Consider the following 20,139-nt stretch of genomic DNA (forward strand, 5'->3'; position numbering starts at 1 on the left):
CATACGGTTCTTTGGTTGATTTGGAAGGCTAGGAAAAATTAATTCAAATATTGGGCAACAGTTTCATAGGTGGTTGTTGAGATTAAATTCTTATCCTGACAATGGCTTGTGGTAAGAAGTCGGGACCTCCTTGTATGTGTTCTGAATAGATTACAAATCTGGTACAATTTTTGTTAAAATTCCACAAAACAAATACAATTTCACAAAATATAATTTAAAATCTTCAAAATAATCTTTTAAAGAGATTCACTTTTGCCAACCTACTTCATTTGTCGCGTGCCCTATGAAATTATTAAAATACCTTTATCCGCTATTTAGCGAACACCCCCCAAAAAGTCCTACCTTTATAACGTCCGCTACTTAAGTAGGGAACGACATTTTTCAAAAAAAAAAATCATTTTTATAACATAAAATGGGAAAGACATAGGGTGATAAAAGTAAATCTCTCTTATAAAATCTCAATCCAATTCACCTTTATAAAAAATTAAAAAAATTACAACAAGGAATTGGGCCAGGCCCATATATTGTCCACTCAATAGAAGTAGAACACGATGATGACAGGGTTTTAGGCCGTGAAGAAAAAATTAAGGATGGCGACTCAGTCTTTGCTTGCAATTCCTTCACCTCTAAGGTTTCGGGTATAATTTTCTTCTTCTTCTTCTTCTTCTTCTCAACCTTAAACATTCTATTTCGGGTATGATTTTAGGTTTTGTCTAGCTGTCTACCTACCTACGTTTCTGTTGGTTTTTTCTTTTAGGGTTTTATATTTGTGTCGTGTAACTTGTGCCCTAAGGATATGGATTTCAAAAATAAAAATTGTGTCATAAAAATCAATAACTATTTTTTTTAGTAATTGAGTGAACAAATTAAAAGTTAGGAAAATATTGATATATGAGAGGCATTGATTCAGATTAAGGGTGTTGAAGTTTTGGCATGATGAAAATATTGATGCAAAGGGTTAAAAAGGAAATGCCACTTGCTTTCACAAGCTAGAAAAATTTGGTTACAATTGATATTTAGATTAGAGAGAAGGTTGAACTATGTGTATATGGCTATGAAGCTCGAAACTCTTAACGTGTTCCAGAGTCAAACATGTGTCTGTGTCCGATACCAACACACATAATTATGTTGAATTATGTAATTTTATCGATTTTGACGTGTCGATGTCCGCGTCGTGCCTCGTGTCTACTTAGGTCTTAGACTTGCTCTCATATCATCGGTAAACTGGAGTATAACATGTAGGATAGGTATATCAAGTAATGAATGATAACCAATTCTTAGAATCGAAAGTTGGGTCTAACTCAACCCTACAAAATCGGGTTGTAAGGTGAAGATTGTCTCTACTCTATAAACACATATTCATGTCATCTCACAACCGATGTGAGACTTCTTAATACACCCTCGCGCCCATCACTATTGGGCTTAGAGCGTGGATATAAATGGGTGATGACCCGATCAGAAACTTGATAGCAGGTGGCCCAACGGATCATAGAGAGGCTCTGATACCATCTTAGAATTGAGGGTTGAGTCTAACTTAACCTTACAAAACCAGTTTGTAAGGTGAGTATTACCTCTACTTTATAAACACGTATTCAGGCCATCTCGCAACTGATGTGAGACTTCTTAACACTGATAGAGCACCCTAACTTCAGTTTTGAGAGAAATGAATGATAAAAAATACTGTCAAATTCAGTTTTGAAAGAACATTAGAGCACCCCAACTATTTGTTTCTATGGAGTTGTGTTATAGTGTAAGAAGAGGGATAAGCTGATACTTAAAAGTTAAAAGGAGATATTGGCTTAGGAGAACGGTAACAATTTTGTTGTTGTCAGGAGCACGGCACTGGGGATAAGCATTGGGTGATTAGTTGTTAAGAGGTATAACTTGGAAGTGGTAAAGGTACAAAATAGAATAATTTTATAATTGGTGCTATCAATTGAGAGCAACATTAATGGAGATGTCTTTTAGATGGAAATATTGAATACACATGTTATTCTTCATGTATGTGCAAGTCAATCTACTTATGTCATTTTTTTGTGTAGCTTCTGCCGTTTCGATGTCAACCTTGTTATTTCCATAAACGCTCAGAAATTTATCTTCCTCATCAAACAATTTATACTCATACCACTTCAATTAAAGCATCGGCAGCAGACCATAACGAGCCTAATGAGTTTAAGGTAGAGAAATTCAAAGAAGCAATGCCAAGTCTGGTTCAAGAATTTCAAGGGAGAAAAGTTCAGTATACACTCCTAGATAGACTTCAATTTCTTGTTCAAGATGCATTAAAGTGGTTGCTTTTCGGATATTTCATCTTTAACTTTTTATTCGATGTTTCATATGCATTATTTACAAGTGGGCAACCAATTCTTGGCCTCTTTAGTGGCTGCATGGTGGCTCATTTTTTGAAGGAGATGTCCCTAGATTTGTGTCATCGATCTGAGGTATATTGTTGCATTATTATTTTATTGTTCCACAATTTCTTGGTTGATTACTTTCTATCACTATCTTGTTTGTGTTGTATATGCTCATGTGTTGCCACTTGACAGGTGAATGATTTAAAATGGCGGCGTTTGGGTTTGTGTGGCTTTTTTGTGTTGCTCCAGTTTACTATGAAATGGAAAGTGTTGCTCAAGTTTACTACAGAATGGTTCTCAGAAGAACAAAAGTTGTTTCTTTGGCATGTTGGAAATGGTGGACTAATGCAGTTACTATGGTATTGGAGAAATTTTTTCGAAGAAGCAAAGAACAAACACTGAATGAGTACATGGCACACCTTTTGGTTCGAGGAGGTAGACAAATAGTAGAGTTCTAAGTTTCTAAAAATATGTAAACAGTGTGGTTGGGTTAATCTTTTGAACTTGTTTCATCGGTCTTCATTTGTTTATCATACATCAATAACCACTTTCAATCATCTTGTTTTATTTATTCCCTTCTTATTCAAGTGAATGAAACAAACCTAATGGTGCAATTTATCAGTATTATTCGTGTAACCTATATGTGCAGCGACTTGTGATGTTTTATTAGTATGTTTTGACATTTAAACATGTATAAAGTAATGCTAGAGCATTCATATTCATCACATGTTTTATTAGTATGTTTTGCAAACTAGTATCCGGACCCGTGCCAAGCACGGGTAAAAATGCAATTAAAAAATAACATATTAATATTAAATTTTTTATAATTAAAAAGAGTTTAACGAATATGCTATGTCGGTGTAAATTAATTTTACATTGACATCTAATAGGAATCTAAAATTTTTCCATGTCATATAATTGAAGTGGGATGTAGTGGAATGATTTGGTGAAATACATGGTTAAAATTGATTAACGGTATAAAATTAGTTTTAAAAAAGAAAATTATAACGTAAAATTAGTGTAAAATTTGTACTCCTTATTAATACAATGTTTGTTATATATATATAAGAAGCAACATGAACCCTCTTTTCACATTAGAAATGACATCTCATATCATTAAAAAATGACTAAAATTCCAAAACAAAAATTAATTTGTGACAAAAAAAATGATATTTTGGAATAGACGGACCAAATTTTTATTTTTATGAAGACTGAGCTAGACTTTGTTTTATTAAGAGAGTTTAATTAAACATGCATTACTATACTTATCAAAAAAAAAAAAAAAACATGCATTACTATATTTTATTTTAAATAAAAAGGGGTAAACGGGATTGTAAAAAAAAAAATAGAGACAAAGGAGCTCACTCAAAGATGTTTGGTGCAACAATGGTTTTGTTCTATTCATTTTTTGAGAAATAGGAAATCATGTCTGCTCATCAATCAATTCTATAGTTAAATTTTTCACAAATTATGAAATTATCATCGCTGTAGATCGATGTTGACATCATCATCATATATATTTTTGCAAGTTTATATGACAAAATTGAAATCACTATCAATTTTAAAAATATAGGAATCCAACTTAAATTTTTCCAAATGTTTTCATTTTAGATGAAGTTGATTAACCACTTTAGCTTAATCACTGTCAATTTTAAAAATATGGTTTGCAATAATTTTCTTTTTACAACTTTGCATTGATCAATAAATTTTAAATGTAAAAAGTAAGCCAAAATCGATAACTCATAATAAATATACGCGGAGACATTACAATATGTAGTTCTCATATATTATCACTTCACTTATATATTCAATAGGAAAAACAACTTCACATAGGGTAAATCTAGTGACATCAGTCAACCACTTAATAATACCACAAATATTTTATAGACATATACTAACATTCAGAAACAATGCTAGACCAAAAATGAATTCCTCGTCAGGCTTGAATGTATTTGAAAATAACATCGGCGAGCCCTTTGCATTAAACTTGAGAAACAACAACAGTAAAATCTAAAATGCCATTAAAATCTGAAATTGAGTCATGGATAGAATATGAGTAAATCCTTGAAAATTGAAAATGGGAGGGTCATCTCATATATATATTAAAGATATAGCACTATCATTTGACAATATACTTTTGAAACTTTCCTATTAGTTGATACATAAGATTTACTCGCACAGCAAAAAAGTTTCATGTGGAACAAAGCTACACATTTCAAAAAGAATTAAGTTAGCACGAAATTAACAAATTTAATATTATTTTAATCAAATGTTCCATAACCCGTGATTGTTGTGGAATTAGAAATATGTTATTGTATATCTCTAAAAAAATAGTCAAGGTTGCGCAAATAAAAAAAATACAAATCATGTTTTAAAAAAAGGAAAGAAGAAAACAAAAGAATATATCTAAATGGCAGTAGCATGATATGAAATCATCCGGTGTATAGCCCATCATGAAATGCATTTTTATTTACCTAAAGCATCATGGAATGCATTTTTATTTACATGTCATCTACCTTGTTTCCATGTTAGTGTATAGCCCATCATTACTGAGAATTGGTTCTATTTCCAATTCAAAGACATTGAAACAATTAAAAAAGCACAATATACATTATCAAAGGAAGAGGTACAACAAAGGTAAATGAAGACTCAAATACCAGTATATACATATTTTGGAAGTGTGTCCTCAAATAACAATTTAAAAGTTAGTGGCTCTCTACCGTTGCATATGAGCGTATTCAAGTTCATCTATACTTAATTGGCTCAAAGTTAGCCAGGTAGGAGCTCTCTACCATTGCACATTATATTATAGCTGGCTTGTTAGAATTTTTTTTTTTTAAACAGCAAAATGTTATTAAATAGTATTTGTTATAAACTGAATGCGGTAAAAATAATGGAATAAAAATTGAGTTTAGACACTTAAACAAAGTAGTAGAAAAACTAAAGAGACATGCTAACATTAACTGATTACATCTATATTTTGTTTCTTTGTTCCATATTTCGGTCAGATACACGTGTGTGTATATATATTTATAGGCATAAGCTACATATGTTTGTGGATACATGTATAATCATCTCTAAGCAAATTACCAAATAACTGTTAATATGCATGAAATCAACCAATATGATCCCAAAAATAAGATCAGTGTTAAAAAAGACTACCAATATAAAAAATGAAAAATCAACCCATAATTAGATATACATAGCACACATGCAAACCACAAAATTCCACAATAAAAAAAGAAATACACATCTCCTCAAAAAAGAAAGAAGAAATACACATAATTTTTATGGACAAATTAAATAATTAAATAATAAAAAACACAAAACAAAGATGAGGAAAATTTTGATAATCGATGATAAACAACCTATAGCACATTGGAGGTGTTGATGTGGAATAGATCGGCAACTCCTACAAAAGAAACAATGAAAAATTAGAAATAGAAATCAGAAATTAGAATAAATTTTAGAAATCAAAGAAAGAAAAAAAGAGAAGGGATAGAAAAACATGAGCACCAGACGTATATATTATGCGCAAAGATATATATTAGGAAGGATACAACTTCTTCTCTTTTTTTGAAAAAAGGAAGGATACATTTCAAATTCACAAATTCAAAATTAAAGATTAATTGTTCTTAAATTATTGAATCAAGTATTGATAAGTTACCTAAATAGTAGTGATACATTTTTTTTCTTGTTTTTTCAATTTAAAATGTTTTGTTCACTACTTAAAATTGTGGTGTATCAAATCATTTTAATTTGAATATTTTTAAATTAGACCAAAATTTATTTATTTATAGTCATTAAATTAGACCGGATCATTCAAATGTTTGCATTTTTTCTTAATAAAGATCTGTTTTTGATATTACTAATTAGTTCGCTAAATTATTACTATGTTTATTTTGTATTTTTTGTATTTGGTCTTGTAAATAAACAACATATATACATCTATAATACATATATTTCTATAATTGATAAATGTTCTAATACCTTTTTTTGAGATGTCATGCGTTAAAAAATGTATAGAAGAATCAAGAGAAATATGCATTCTTTAATTGACACGGTTTCATTGTATATTTTATCACCTTGTTTTTAGAATTAACTATTAATTATTTCAATATTGGCAATTAATATCAAATGAATGACAGACCAAAATGAAAATAGCAGGATTATAGGATCGGTCAACTGTTAGTTTGATATGGACCATCCGATTGAAAAAATGGAGCGATTACAGGACTTTTAATGAGCTGAACGTCTGTTGTTGAATTCATGCAGTTAATTCAACTTTTAAATTTTCATAAATGAAATGCACAAACGGAAGAGAATATTTTGATCTTTGAATTCTTAACATGTACTCTAAGGTTAACACGACCCAAAAAATTAGTCACAAATTTCGGACATAATTTTTTATTATTTAATCGTACACATTAATAGTCTTCAGTTATTTAATTGCGCGACATAATTTTCTAATTTTGAGTTTTTAAGAGATTTGGGGTTATTGTTGTTTAGCTCCAGCAACACGGTGTACTGTGATGGGATCCTTTTCTTTTAATTTTCTATTATATGACCTTATTGGATGGTGTGTGTTACGATTTTAGCATATATACCTTATGTCTTGATTAATAAAATTACCTTATGCCATAAAAAATTATCATAAATAATGCATTCGACAAAAGCATTGAAATTAAAGAAAAGTTATATATGTCTACATCATTAATCAAGTTACATTACATTGCAACAGTTGAACATAAATCTCTAAAATGTATAAGTAGTAAATTGAAAAACATGTACACAACTAAAAAAAAAGAAGGTAAAGGACTACTATTCAGTGTCTTGAATTCGTGCCTTAGATGAGACCATCATCATTCTAGCAAACGAATCTGCATATAAAATAGAATTAAAAATTAAAATTAGTACCTTAATGATCAATGTCATTAATTATATTTTAAATAAATAAAAAATTATACATATATATTCATAAATTAAAATTAGTACCTTATTTGAACGGCTATTTTATAAATTTACATTGCCGTTTATTCATTCTCTTAATTTAGTTATAAGTTTTTTTGTATGAAAATATAAATTTCTCTTTAAAGCAAGAGAAAGTCAAAATCGTTGGTATTTTTTTTAAAACAATCCTTTGAAAATGAAGATTACACACTGATAAAGAAAATATTGATCTTATAGGAACATATATAAATCATAAAGCATTTAGCTTGATCAAGTGGTCCTGGGATCCTTGAATGAAGAAAACTTCATGGGTATTACTTTTAGAAGGATTAAAACTATCACTATTGACACTAAACTATCACCATTTATTTCATGTGTGATGATCTTAATAACCGATGCATATAATAATCTTAATTATTGACACTAAACTATCACCACTTACCTTATGATAGATCTTTCATTGTGTCATGTTGGTCGATTTTAACCTGCAACTTTGAACATTCTAATAAAAGATCAAATAAACAAACAAACTCAAAACAAAGAATCAATACACAAAAAATAATTATAGATAGAATTAAAAAGCAAGAAAAAAAATGAAATTTGTGAGAAAGAAAAATTGAAATTGGTTAAAGCAAGATCAATATTTTGCAACAAATGTTTACGATTAAAAGCTATATTTATAGCAAAATAAGGTTAATAGAGACATGATGAAAACAACACAATAAAAAAAATTAACTATTTAATATTTAATTGATCGTGATTTGTGGATCATATCACATATCAATGGTAAGAGATAAATGGTAATAAACTAATAAAGGCTAATTACTTATTACTTATTCACAATGAATTTGGCATATTCATTTTATTTCTTTTATTATAATTTCTTTTATAATTATAATATATACACGGTTTTAAGTTTTTTTTCGTTATACACGGTTTTAAGTTTTAACTTCCCTTTTGCTTAAAAAAAAGTTTTAACATCCCTTTATCCTTTATTTTGTTTTAAAAAAAATGCCTTCATTTATATTGTAAAAAAAAAAATCCCCTTTATTCATGTGAATGCAAAAAAATGCTATAATGATTGGTACCCCTCAAGTTGCTAAAAAGTTATCCGGTTACAAAAAACAAAAAAAATGAAGATCAAATAATTAATGTGATAAATATAATCATGAAGAGGAACAATTTGGTCACAACTATACATTGATCAACCATTTAATAAATTTGCATATGAGAAATTAATGTCAAATCATTCATAGAAGAAAATTCATTTCCTTATACCATGTGACAATTTTATGAGAATATTTGAATTTTGTGTGGCATAAATACCATATATCAAGGCTGCGTGACAATAACAACCAAAACATGCATCATTATAAACTCATAATTTTTTTATTTAGTGTTTGCTAGTCAATTAAATCTTTAATATTTGTCAAAAAATAAAATCCTACTATAATAATAATAATAGTAAAATAGTAATACTAATACCATAAACGGAATTGGAGAGATTAATGATAGTTTGACCAACTTGAATGGTTTACTCATTATTTTAATTAACATATATACAAAAACTATCATTAATATTATTAGTCAAAATTGGTGCGATCCTTAATAATAGGAAACGATAACATGATATGGACAAATCCACTATTAAATGGTAAATTGATGCGATCCTTAATAATAGTAAACAATAACATGATATGGACAAAATTGAATAGGGGAATGAGTAATTGGACAACTAATATATTTTTCCTGAAACATATTTTTCAGGAAACTCAGCATACGTTAAAAGAGAAATCCATTTAATAGGAAACGATAACATATTTTTCAGGAAACTCAGCATACGTTAAAAATATGTTTCCTGAAATATATTTAATAGGAAACGATAACATGATATGGACAAATCCACTATTAAATGGTAAATTGATGCGATCCTTAATAATAGTAAACGATAACATGATATGGACAAAATTGAATAGGGGAATGAGTAATTAGACAAATCCACTATTAAATGTTGAATCAATTAACGTGAATGAGAATGAGAAAGGGAAATAAATGTGAGGAATGATCAATTAACGTGAATGAGAATGAGAAAGGGAAATAAATGTGAGGAATGAGGTTGAATGAGGAGAGGAGAGAGAAAGAGAAATATGTCTGGCTTATTACATATTATAGATTTAGAATTTAATGAATATTGAATATTTCAATTTTATGGTTGTTTTAAATTTTAACAAAATACGTTTAGGTTTTCTTTTTTAATTTCAAGAATACAATTTATTCATACCTCTAAAATATCTTGAGAAGGGCTTCGGCCCTCTGTCAATAATTTTTTTTTTTTGAGAATAAACTATTTATCAAATACGTTGACAAGAATATAATTTCTGATAACATTTGTTCCAAAGAATAATATTCACAAAATTGTAATTTCAACCTTCGAAACAAACACACTTGTAATAACAGTGCATTCTCATTTTTGTCGTTGTAATTGTAATAAATGTACAAACTAAATTGAAGCTAAACAACAATCTAGCCATTCAGTTTCATTAGGCCAAACCTTAGGCCCATGTAGGCCGGTCTAACTTATTTCCACCCCTAACCGCCGGTAACATACTCATCACAAGTTCCAAACTTCAGGGAACTCCTGCTGCTGGTCGCTTGCATTTCCTCTATTCATCACCACAGTTTAAGTGATATAAACATGATAATATGACTGTAAAAACTCCAAATATTCTTCAAACCCTTGAACTATAGACATGGATGGAGAAATGAAGAAAGTATATCACCTCCTCGATAACCACTTCAGCTTTCAATTTACAATATCGTTTGCAACTACAAAACATTTTATCCGGGAAAATTTTAATTACGTCTATTTGATTTGTCTATTTATCTTTAATTGGAGATTATTTTAGGGAAAAACTATTTACAATTTACATTTGAATAAATTTTATGAACAATGAATCAAGAGACCATCATAATCCATCATTAATTAGATGTTGATGCACTGGATCAGACACATCAGGAATATTCTTATTCAATGTACAAGCCGGATCGCTCATTTGATTTGCACCAAGTACCGATTTATTTGAGCTCGAACTCACCGTGCGATGGATAGGCCCCGGTCTAAGTTGTTGACCAACTTCTTTGCCTGAAAATTGAAAAGAAAACATAGCCAAATTAAAAAACATTGCCTGAAAATTGAAACCTCAACCGTTATATAAAGTAAACAAACCTTTCTCAATATCTTCTGAACTCTCAATAAACCGCTTGTCCTCTTGTGGGCTGGGGCAGTCGGATGGGGTCGGGGCATGCGGCACTAACATGGGTTGGTGGTAGGCTGAACGTAATTGTTCATAAATCTCTTCCAACTTTCCACATTGTTCATCTTTCTTATCCATATCAATAAGAATCTAAAACAAAGAGTTAAGTTTAAAGCAGTGAATGAAAGACTAGGAAGTGAAGAAGGAGCCGTGAGAAAGGGAGATTTACCTGTGCTGAATTGCTTTTAAATACGGGGATAAATCGTTGCCTACAATACTGGTGAAAAAGAAGGGTAACAATGATCAAGGGAATGGTAAATCCAGATGCAACTGTAGAGCGTTTTAGTCCAAACACCCCAAGTGCGATAAGTTGAGCAACTAGCAAAGAGAAGACCGTTGTGTTGTGTGCAATAGGCCAGTACTGTCCCCCACTATCGTATTTTGTAACGTACACGTTAAGAATCTGAAAAAAGGGTAATGTCATTACAGAAGCTTTTCCCAAATGTTGAAACAAATCATGGAGATATTCATTCAATGAGGTAAAGTAGACTGCATCATGTATTTTGCTTAGCAAATTATCCTAGAAACAAATCAAATGTGATCACATATCATTGCATGGATATGTACATCACAGTTTTTTTTTTTTATATTTCCATCCGACTATCGCTAGAAAACTGACAGGACTAGGTGGATTTAAGCAGAGAAACTGCCAGGATAGATAAGAATATGAGAATCAAGTCACACATTTTCTAATTCTCAAACATGCACTCAAGACCTTGACAAAAAATTTTGTACACTAGCAGTATGACCATTTCAGCCAAAAGGAAGTAAAATATCCTTACTAGTAGGGTTCCATGAGAGCTAGGCATTAAGTTCAAGTTCTCAACATCTTTTAACAATTCCTTTATTGTATCATTTCATTTGTTAAAACAAAGTGACGTGAACCATGCTGCAACCCACTATTCTCTAAAACTGTGAGAAATGATTACTACTTAAATCTAGTAATTGTGTATGACCAATTTTTTAGATATTAAGGAAGTGTTTGGAAGAGTTTATTTAGCTTATCACATGAGCACCATTTTCATCTTATTTACATTAAACTCCCTAAGATAGCTTATGAAAACATCTTATACAAAGCTTATGCGGAGATTACCCCATTTTCTCTTCACATCTTATATATTAGCTCTTATATTGTAAGTGATTATAAATTATAGCCTTTTCGATAAAAAAAATAAATGATAAGTATATATATTGAATAATACTTAATTAAACTATCTACCCAAACTCCCCTTAATTCTTAAAATAAAATACAAAACATAAATAAAAAAGAATCCCCAAGCACAAATTAGGGAGTGTTTTATTGTGCATAATGGAAAATTAAGAACAACGAATTCCATAACGAAGAAAGAGAAGACAAACATGTGATAAAAATACTAACCTGGTTTCGGTAAACAACGTACGCAAGCAAAAAGTAGACCACTAAGAAGGGAAGCATTAGAGGTGCCAGAATAGAACAGGTGAACCCAAGAAATCCAAACAGTAATATCCTTGGGACTTCTGTATGGTATGGAAAAGATATGCCACTAAGTGTATCATCCTTAACCCTGAGTAGGAATCTCTGGAATAGATTGTATAAAAGAGGACAAATTTGCAGAAGTTCAAATCCCAAACTTGCCCAACCAGATGACAAAACATAAGTCGTGAAGAAGGTAGCCTGCATGCGATGAAAAAACCTAGTAAATCATATGAATCACAGAAGAGCTGTCCTTGTATCTCTTCTAAAAGTTAAAAAGAGTGTTCATTGTCGAGTGTTACTCAGATCTCTAATGCATTCAAGCACACAAAATAAATTCAACAAGAAAATACAACAATACCCTAAAGCATAACAAAATAGATTGAAATAAAGGGTATGTGATTTAAAGTACACGCTGTCATCTAGGAGCCTAGATAAATCACCTGAGAGGGCACTGCCTTCGCAAGTTGTGCAGGCAGGTCTTTTATGCTAGAAAATACTAGAATTTGATTGATAAGAGAACCAGTAAAAACATTAACAAAAAACACATTCCAGATTGTGAAGTACAAAACTTTCCAACAAGCACTTTTCTTCCTTCCACTGCGGGAAATAGAACCCTCGACTGTTGAAAATAGCATCATCACAGGTGGAACTGCCAACAAAAATAAAACCAATATCACACTTGGTAGGTAACCAATCACCACCTGTTTCACATATGAACTGCAAAAGAGGATTGAAAGAATCAATTTACAGTGAACTTCATAGCAATTCAAAAATTAAAAAAATACCTATCTAAAACTCCATATTCCATGTCTGAGTTATTATGGTAAATTACATTTCTCTTTTGAAAAATGCTTAAATTACACCGTCCTCCGATCTAATTTTGAAAATTATAATTTCCTCCCCAGAAAAAGATGAATATGTTTTTTCACTTCAGTATATTTTAACGTAAATGGGTTTTGTTATTTTGTAGGAGTAGGGACATTATTTTTCCCTATCATTTACACCATCATTTACATGGTACAAGACTGTAATTTTCTTATTTACACCATCATTTAAATGGTACAAGACTGTATATCATGCATAATTCTTTTTCTCAAAGTCCTTCCTGATCAATGCGAATGGTTAAAAAATGTGAATTCAACATAAGTCCATGATGCTCATTCCTCATATATGCAGAAATGCCTTACTTTGTAAGTACCCCTGTCAAAAAAGGGAACATTTTCTGAAGCTTTTCTAGTTGGGTCAATCCTTGTACAAATGTAACAGGGATAAGGAACACAAGCATGAAGGCAACCGAAGCCGCAAAAGTAGCCATCTTACGGATCCAAATCTGCCTATATGGTACACGAATGTGGGACCAGTGAACATCATGTGGCTCGGGAGCTGCTTCTGTCACCCATACCATAGGATTTGATGTTTGTATGGTCTGTGCAGCCATATGAGCACCATACCGACTTTTAAAGAACACAAAAGCAGCTGGGAATTCGTGCTGTCAGAGATCCAAACTTTTAGCATAAATTAGTGAGCATAAAAAAAATGTTACCAAATAATCTGAAATTATTTGCATGCTTCATGTAACTACTAAATGACAACAAGGATCGTAATTAATAACCTGCATTTCATTAGATAATAAATAATGGTACATCACACAGAAGAAGATAACACTAATTATATTGAGTTGAGAGACAAGTCAAGAATAAATATATGGATAGTTGTGTAACAAATTATCCAACAATGAATGGTTGAAAATATGTTTATATTCTCTTCTCATACAACAATATCAACTGATCTTGATCACATATTAAAGTTCTAAATGCAGTAGTTCAATGCCAATCATGGAAAGGAAAATTCACATTTGTTGTAATTATATAAATTTATATAAACCAATTCAGGTGGAACTGATACCTTTTTCCTTGCATCTATGTCAGTGTAGCATGTTTTCCCATGAATACTACCCATATCTTTGGAACCCAACTTAAAAGAATCTGTAGATCCCAAACAGCAACATGGCACAAAACTTGGCTTACAAGACTTTTCCAATGAAGCATCTCTAAGTACCTTGCACATTTGTTCAGCATCGTCCTGGGGAAAGAAGATCCAGATAAAATAAATAAATATATAAATCTGTTCTCTCAACAAGAATAGTAATACAAGTTTATATTAATGAAAAATAAAAATTGAGAAAAGTTGTATACTCAAACATTAAGAATCATAATCCGAGCCCAAACCGGGGAGGAGTTGAGATGCTTTGAATAGAATAATATTTCATTGAATGTAAGTTAAAACAGTAAAATTAAAAATAGATTTAGAAACCAATGTCTTGACAAAGTTTAATTAAGTGTTTATAGTATTGATTTAAATGGTCTTTTTCTTATTGGTGCTATACATTTATATGGAAATGCAGCAGCAATAAAACTACTGAGGCTTTTCCATCCATTGTGTTTTGTGGTCCAACCGACCCGAGGGATTTGTCTCAACGGTTGCACGTGCTGTGAAGCATACCAGGTTTACACCAAAAATATACATTTATATGGATTAATATAAATATATATACTATCTTTCGAATTTTGTAGGATCTTATGATCCATGCTGGAATCTCAATTTTAACTACCTTGATCATATATTACACAAATATCATATTCAAATTCCTTAATATTTCTCTTCTCCTTTTATTTAAAACACCATAACTTCAACAAAAAGAAAAACAGTATGATGACAAAATGACAATATAAAAATATTTGAAAAAGGTAAGAAGCACACCTTCAGTTTCTGAACTTTGCCATAGTCATAAATCATCTGGTGAGACAAATATGTTGATGCGTGGTAATATGAGAAGAATTTGTTCACTGTGTCACAGTACGATTCGTCTGCAGACCAGGGAATTGATCGGACAAGAATAGTAAAATGACTTGGACTTGGAGGAGATTCACTAATATGCTGTAGCCTCAACTTAGTAATTTTCTTGAATTCCTAAACAAAAACACTAATTGATTAGTCATATTTAAAAATTGGAAAAGAAAACTAAAAAAAGAAACTTGTGGGTCAATATTATGCTAAAACAGTTAGAGAAAGCTCCTTACAAAGTAAAGAAGAGTGCAGGCTGCAAGTGTTATGATGTATAATGCAAGACAGTGAGCCCAAAGCCTAACATACAAAATAAGAAAAACCACAAATAAGTAATCAATTGCAGATTGCTCATGTATTCCTGAATAAAACATGAATTATTACTTCATCAACATATAATTTTAAAAACAAATAACAAAATAAGTAAAGTAGAATGACTCGGGCCTATAGTAACTACAATTTCACATTTTTTTTTTGTATAACTAACTCTTCCATATTGTGGAGAAAAAATTAGCATAAGAACTCCAAATAAAGGAGACTTGAGTAATTTATTCAGCGACAAAGAAATGTCAAACGAGAAAACGAAAAAAGTTGCCATTAAAGAACATAGCAGCGCTACAATTTTCTTTGAGCATTGTTCATTCCTGCCTATGAAACTTCGAGTTACCTTTTATATTCTATTCCTTTGTCAGCTTGTACATGCTATTGGATATTCTGATTAAATTAATATTATATAATGATAGATATCCAAGTGAGTGTTAGCGGCCAACACTCGGTGGGATTTAGTCCCACATCGGATAGATAGGACTCTTGAGAAGAGTTTATAAAGAGGAGGCAATCCCCACCTTACAAGGCGGTTTTGTAAGGATGAGTTAGGCCTCGATTTTCGTGACATGGTATCAGAGCCTATCGGGTCTATCGTTGGGTTTCCGACATCGTTCACGCTTCAGGCCCATTGGGCCGGGCTGAAGCGTGAGGGGGTGTGTTAGCGGCCAACACTCGGTGGGATTTAGTCCCACATCGGATAGATAGGACTCTTGAGAAGAGTTTATAAAGAGGAGGAAATCCCCACCTTACAAGCCGGTTTTGTAAGGATGAGTTAGGCCTTGATATTCGTGACAGTGAGGGGAGGGAGTGGATCAACTAAGTCATTCACCACGCTCTGTAATGTTTACTACAACGAGAAGAGTTATATTCATGTGTTAAGGAGGTACAAGGGCTGATAATCATGCAAAAGGTGCGGGAGGGAGAATGGGAGACAGGGAGAATTATTTCTAACAAGGCGGTGGATATGTGGGAGGGAATCATGAGATGTGGGATATTTACTTTCAATTTTATCATTTCTTTTTTCAGATTGTTCAGAAATAGTTCACTGTGTAATCTTTTTTGCGGTGAAGTTACAGGTTTACATGATTGTTGTATGAATTTCCATCACATAATTAGCACTTACATCGAAAAATAAGATATAACTCTTACCATGTTGAACCTTGTTTGACATTCTCAATGGTAAATACTTCCAGTGACCTTCTTTGAGTTTTCTTATCCACTTGGTATGTACCATAGTAATTCACAGGAAGCACTAGAACAGTGCAGATGACAGCAGCAATGAAAAAAACTCGAATACTGTTCAAGTCAAGAGCATCATTGACAGTTAGTATAGGCTCAAGATGGCAACTGAATTTTGATTTGAAATAACATATAATGGAGTGAAACCAAACACAGTAAAACCAAGGCAAGTAAACAAAGGTTGGGTATAATGATTTGCTGTAATCAAGTTAAAAATGCATAAATTCCATACAGAATACAATACAAACTCAAACTTAGCATCACTATTTTAGTTAATTGATGAGTCAACTGGCATATCTATATCAATTAAGCATTATGCATACTCAACAACAATGTTGCTCCTTTCTCTGTGAGCACAAATCTTGATAATGGTGGTGACGGATATATAAATGGTTAACGATGCAAAAGCATTCTTGTTCATGCAGAAAATCATCATTATTGGTGATAGACAGCTAGAAACACATTTGCCACAGATCATAAAATCAAAGCATAAAATTTAATTATATTATATTGGATTTTTAGTACTTGTACCATCCAAGAGCTAGAAACACAATATCCAATCAAGTATGCTTTTTAGATGGATCTTTTATTTCCAAACCAATTTCAATGTTTGTCTGCTCTTTGCCGCAACCACTCAAAAGATTGACTCTCATGAGAAATTATTATTAATGAAAACGAAACAACATAAAATCATTACAAAGTGATAAAATTGTTGTGCAGCAGTAGCATGTTAACTAACATTGACCAGAATATTTTTATGGTGCATGATGCATGTGAATACTATCAAATATTTATTCTTGACATATGATTCAGATAACAAAGCAAATCAAATTCACTAATGCAATATTCCTCAAGATAACTCAAGGCAAAGAACTTAAATTAATCAAATTTTAGAAGGACCGAACAACCTGAACAAAACTATCCTTACAAAAACTACAGCATCCAAGCCACCAATAGTCAATATCTCACTCTCAGATGGTTCCCATGCTTTTAACATCCAGCCGGGAGTGGGAACAAATCTTTCCAGCCAGAAATCAATGTGTCTTGAATGCTGAGATGCTAGTCTCCGTCCAAAGTACACATTAACATTGCTGGGCTGTTTTCTTAATATAGAATAAAGTGAAAAGAGCACCAGACATACAGCAATGTTAATTCCAGCAGAAGTTAAAAGAGCAACAATGTCCATCCCTGCTCCTGGTACTGTGAAATATCATTCATTACCCATGAAGAAAGACATTTGAAATCGAAATCGTGTCGATCACCTGAAAGAGTTAAAATCAAATCAATGCCTCAGTAAAAAATGGTTTCTCTGGACACAAATACAGGAATGCACCGTTGGAAAATTTGTTTTTTCTTTGATTAAGGTGCAGCAAAAGGTCTATCCGTAACTAGAGATAATTTTCACCATGAAATAATAAGCTACAGAACAGAGATGTAAAGGACAGAAGTGAAAAAGGACTACGGTTAAATTCAACGTCAAAAGCTAACAGACACATGCTGAGAGATAAAGAAATGAAGCTTAAGGCTTTGTTTGGGAGTTTGCAGTGGAGAACAAAATATAGAAAAATCTTATATATTTACATATTATCTGAGAGAGTGATTTTGTAGAGAATGATGAATGAATGCTTATGATTAATATATTTTAATTTTGTGAGTAATGTAACAACATAAATTGGATTTGAAAAATTTATCCAAACCCTTTAAAATTCTCCTCCGATATAGGGGATTTTGTATTATGGAGAAAAATTAACTTCCCAAATCCCTCATCTCCCAAAGTCCTCCATTCTTTCCACTTCACCCTTATTTCAAAAGCCCTTCCCTACCTTCCTAAACTCCCAAATAGACCTTAAAATGTGCGCATGGCTTATAAATAAATAGGATAACAAGTTTATATTTCGCACAGGGCACTCAAAATCTCAGGTACAACCCTATGAAGATTCCAGTATACAACTTGTTCTTGAGATAAAATTTTAAAGTAATAATGATACTGACTGGTGATGAAATTGTCAACCACATTCCAAGTCCATAACCCAATGCAAATTATGGATGGCTTAAAAGACGGCTCATACAAGGATGCAACGCTACTTGACATCATCCATTACATAAATTATACAAATTCCATATCCCACTTAACATAGTCTTTGGAATCACCAATCGCATTCAAGTGAATTCAAATTCATTTTTCATGTAGCAGCTTTTTTGAAACAGAGAAACTTGATATTTTAAATTGATTTACAAATCAAAATTCCATATTCAAAACGCATCAAAAATCAACTACATTAATTTTATGGAAAAGGCCAATTCTAAAAATTAACACAATAAATTGCAAAACACAATATCGATTACTCGAATTTGCAATACACTACTCAATTTCCAATTTCCATACCATAAATTGAACAAAAATCAATATAACTAAAAAGCAGTTCAGTAAATCACTATCACTACAGTAACAACTAAAATTAAACAAAATTGAAATTATATAATTATATACTTATCTCTCTAAACAAGAAAAGATTAACACACATAACCGAAAACAGATTCAAATTAACACAACACGAACACAATAATCAAAACAATTATAAAAAATGATGAAGCAATAATCAAAACTCAAAGCAACAAAATTCAGAGAATGAGAAAGAAAAACGTACCAGAACAATTCGTGTGGATGAAAGTGAGAGAAAAAAGAGTTAGTTGAAGAAGCGAATAAGAAAATGCTGAATGAAAAAGCAAACGAAGAAAGTGAGGCTTAAAAGTTAAAATTCAAAGGCTCGCGCGTTGCTTCTACTTCACAAGAACGTGCGTTTGTGCAAATAATTGATTCAAAAATGCAACAAACGAAAATCAAAAACCCTAAGTTTTGTGATTATTTTCGATTTTTCCTAACCACTATTTATATTTCTCTTTCACACCACCGAAAATGTGTGACGTGAAATGTGAATGAGTAAAAATCAAATAGGGAATCCAGAAAATTAAAAATCAGTATTCACAAAAATGAATCATTTAACCACAGAAAAAGCCACTTTATAGAATAAAATAAATAATTACTCATCATTAATCATCACAATAATTCAATCTAAAGCATATTATAAAATTAATTGATGTAAGGTTTATTTAATAATAATTGATTGAATTGAAAGAAAAAAAATCGCGGGAGGAACGGAACCGCCACGTGGAAGACACCAAGGCGCCAACGAATGTCGTAACCGCCCTAACTGGCCAAAGCGTTTTGGATACGCTGATTTGCGGTGTACTATGACGTACGCTATGGTGTCACGTGCTGGTGCCAAGTGGCAGATTAAGATATTGTGAGGCTAATAATAGCATGTACGTGAAATTCTTGTTGTGCCGACTTGTAGCGTAGGCTTTTCTGACGCGATGTGTGGTGGCGGGCTCTTCATCTTCAGCCACGTTTTTTGGTTGCTTGATGTGGGCCATATGGGGCCACTATAATTCACTGTTTGAGTAATGGACTAGTTGGGCTTTCGTGTTCATCAATAACTTCATTAATTATACGGCATGATATTTTCTCTTTAGGCTCTCTTTGATTCTTTTTTTCTCCTGAATTTTACTTTTTTGCCTTTTAATAAAAAATTTGGTTGCTACGAACCGAATTTTTTTGCCTTGAAAATAAAATTTGGTTTCTGTTAACCAAATT

The 20,139-nt window shown here is 31.7% G+C and overlaps 2 protein-coding genes across 3 annotated transcripts; one reads left to right on the top strand and one right to left on the bottom strand.

Annotated features, from left to right (window-relative positions):
- The first annotated feature begins 552 nt into the window (after positions 1-552).
- Positions 553-3,108, top strand: LOC123917272. Its single transcript, XM_045968949.1, has 3 exons — positions 553-638; positions 2,043-2,441; positions 2,547-3,108. The coding sequence occupies exons 1-3, from the start codon at positions 591-593 to the stop codon at positions 2,754-2,756; spliced, it is 657 nt and encodes a 218-aa protein (XP_045824905.1). The 5' UTR covers positions 553-590; the 3' UTR covers positions 2,757-3,108.
- A 6,959-nt stretch (positions 3,109-10,067) lies between these two features.
- On the bottom strand, positions 10,068-19,863 carry LOC123917201 (CSC1-like protein RXW8). Of its 2 annotated transcripts, none has more exons than XM_045968871.1 (12): positions 19,133-19,863; positions 17,393-17,746; positions 16,395-16,541; positions 15,155-15,218; positions 14,835-15,044; positions 13,980-14,156; positions 13,262-13,563; positions 12,515-12,791; positions 11,997-12,272; positions 10,788-11,021; positions 10,531-10,708; positions 10,068-10,446 (listed from the first exon to the last, which is right to left on the bottom strand). In XM_045968871.1, exons 2-12 carry the CDS (start codon positions 17,668-17,670, stop codon positions 10,271-10,273), a joined length of 2,319 nt encoding a protein of 772 aa, XP_045824827.1. In that variant the 5' UTR covers positions 17,671-17,746; positions 19,133-19,863; the 3' UTR covers positions 10,068-10,270. The 2 variants fall into 2 exon arrangements, with proteins under 2 accessions (XP_045824827.1, XP_045824834.1); XM_045968878.1 differs by having other exon boundaries at positions 13,262-13,560; positions 19,133-19,664.
- Positions 19,864-20,139: the final 276 nt, after the last annotated feature.

Source organism: Trifolium pratense, linkage group LG1 (genome assembly GCF_020283565.1).
Source record: "Trifolium pratense cultivar HEN17-A07 linkage group LG1, ARS_RC_1.1, whole genome shotgun sequence".
NCBI lineage: Eukaryota > Viridiplantae > Streptophyta > Magnoliopsida > Fabales > Fabaceae > Trifolium > Trifolium pratense.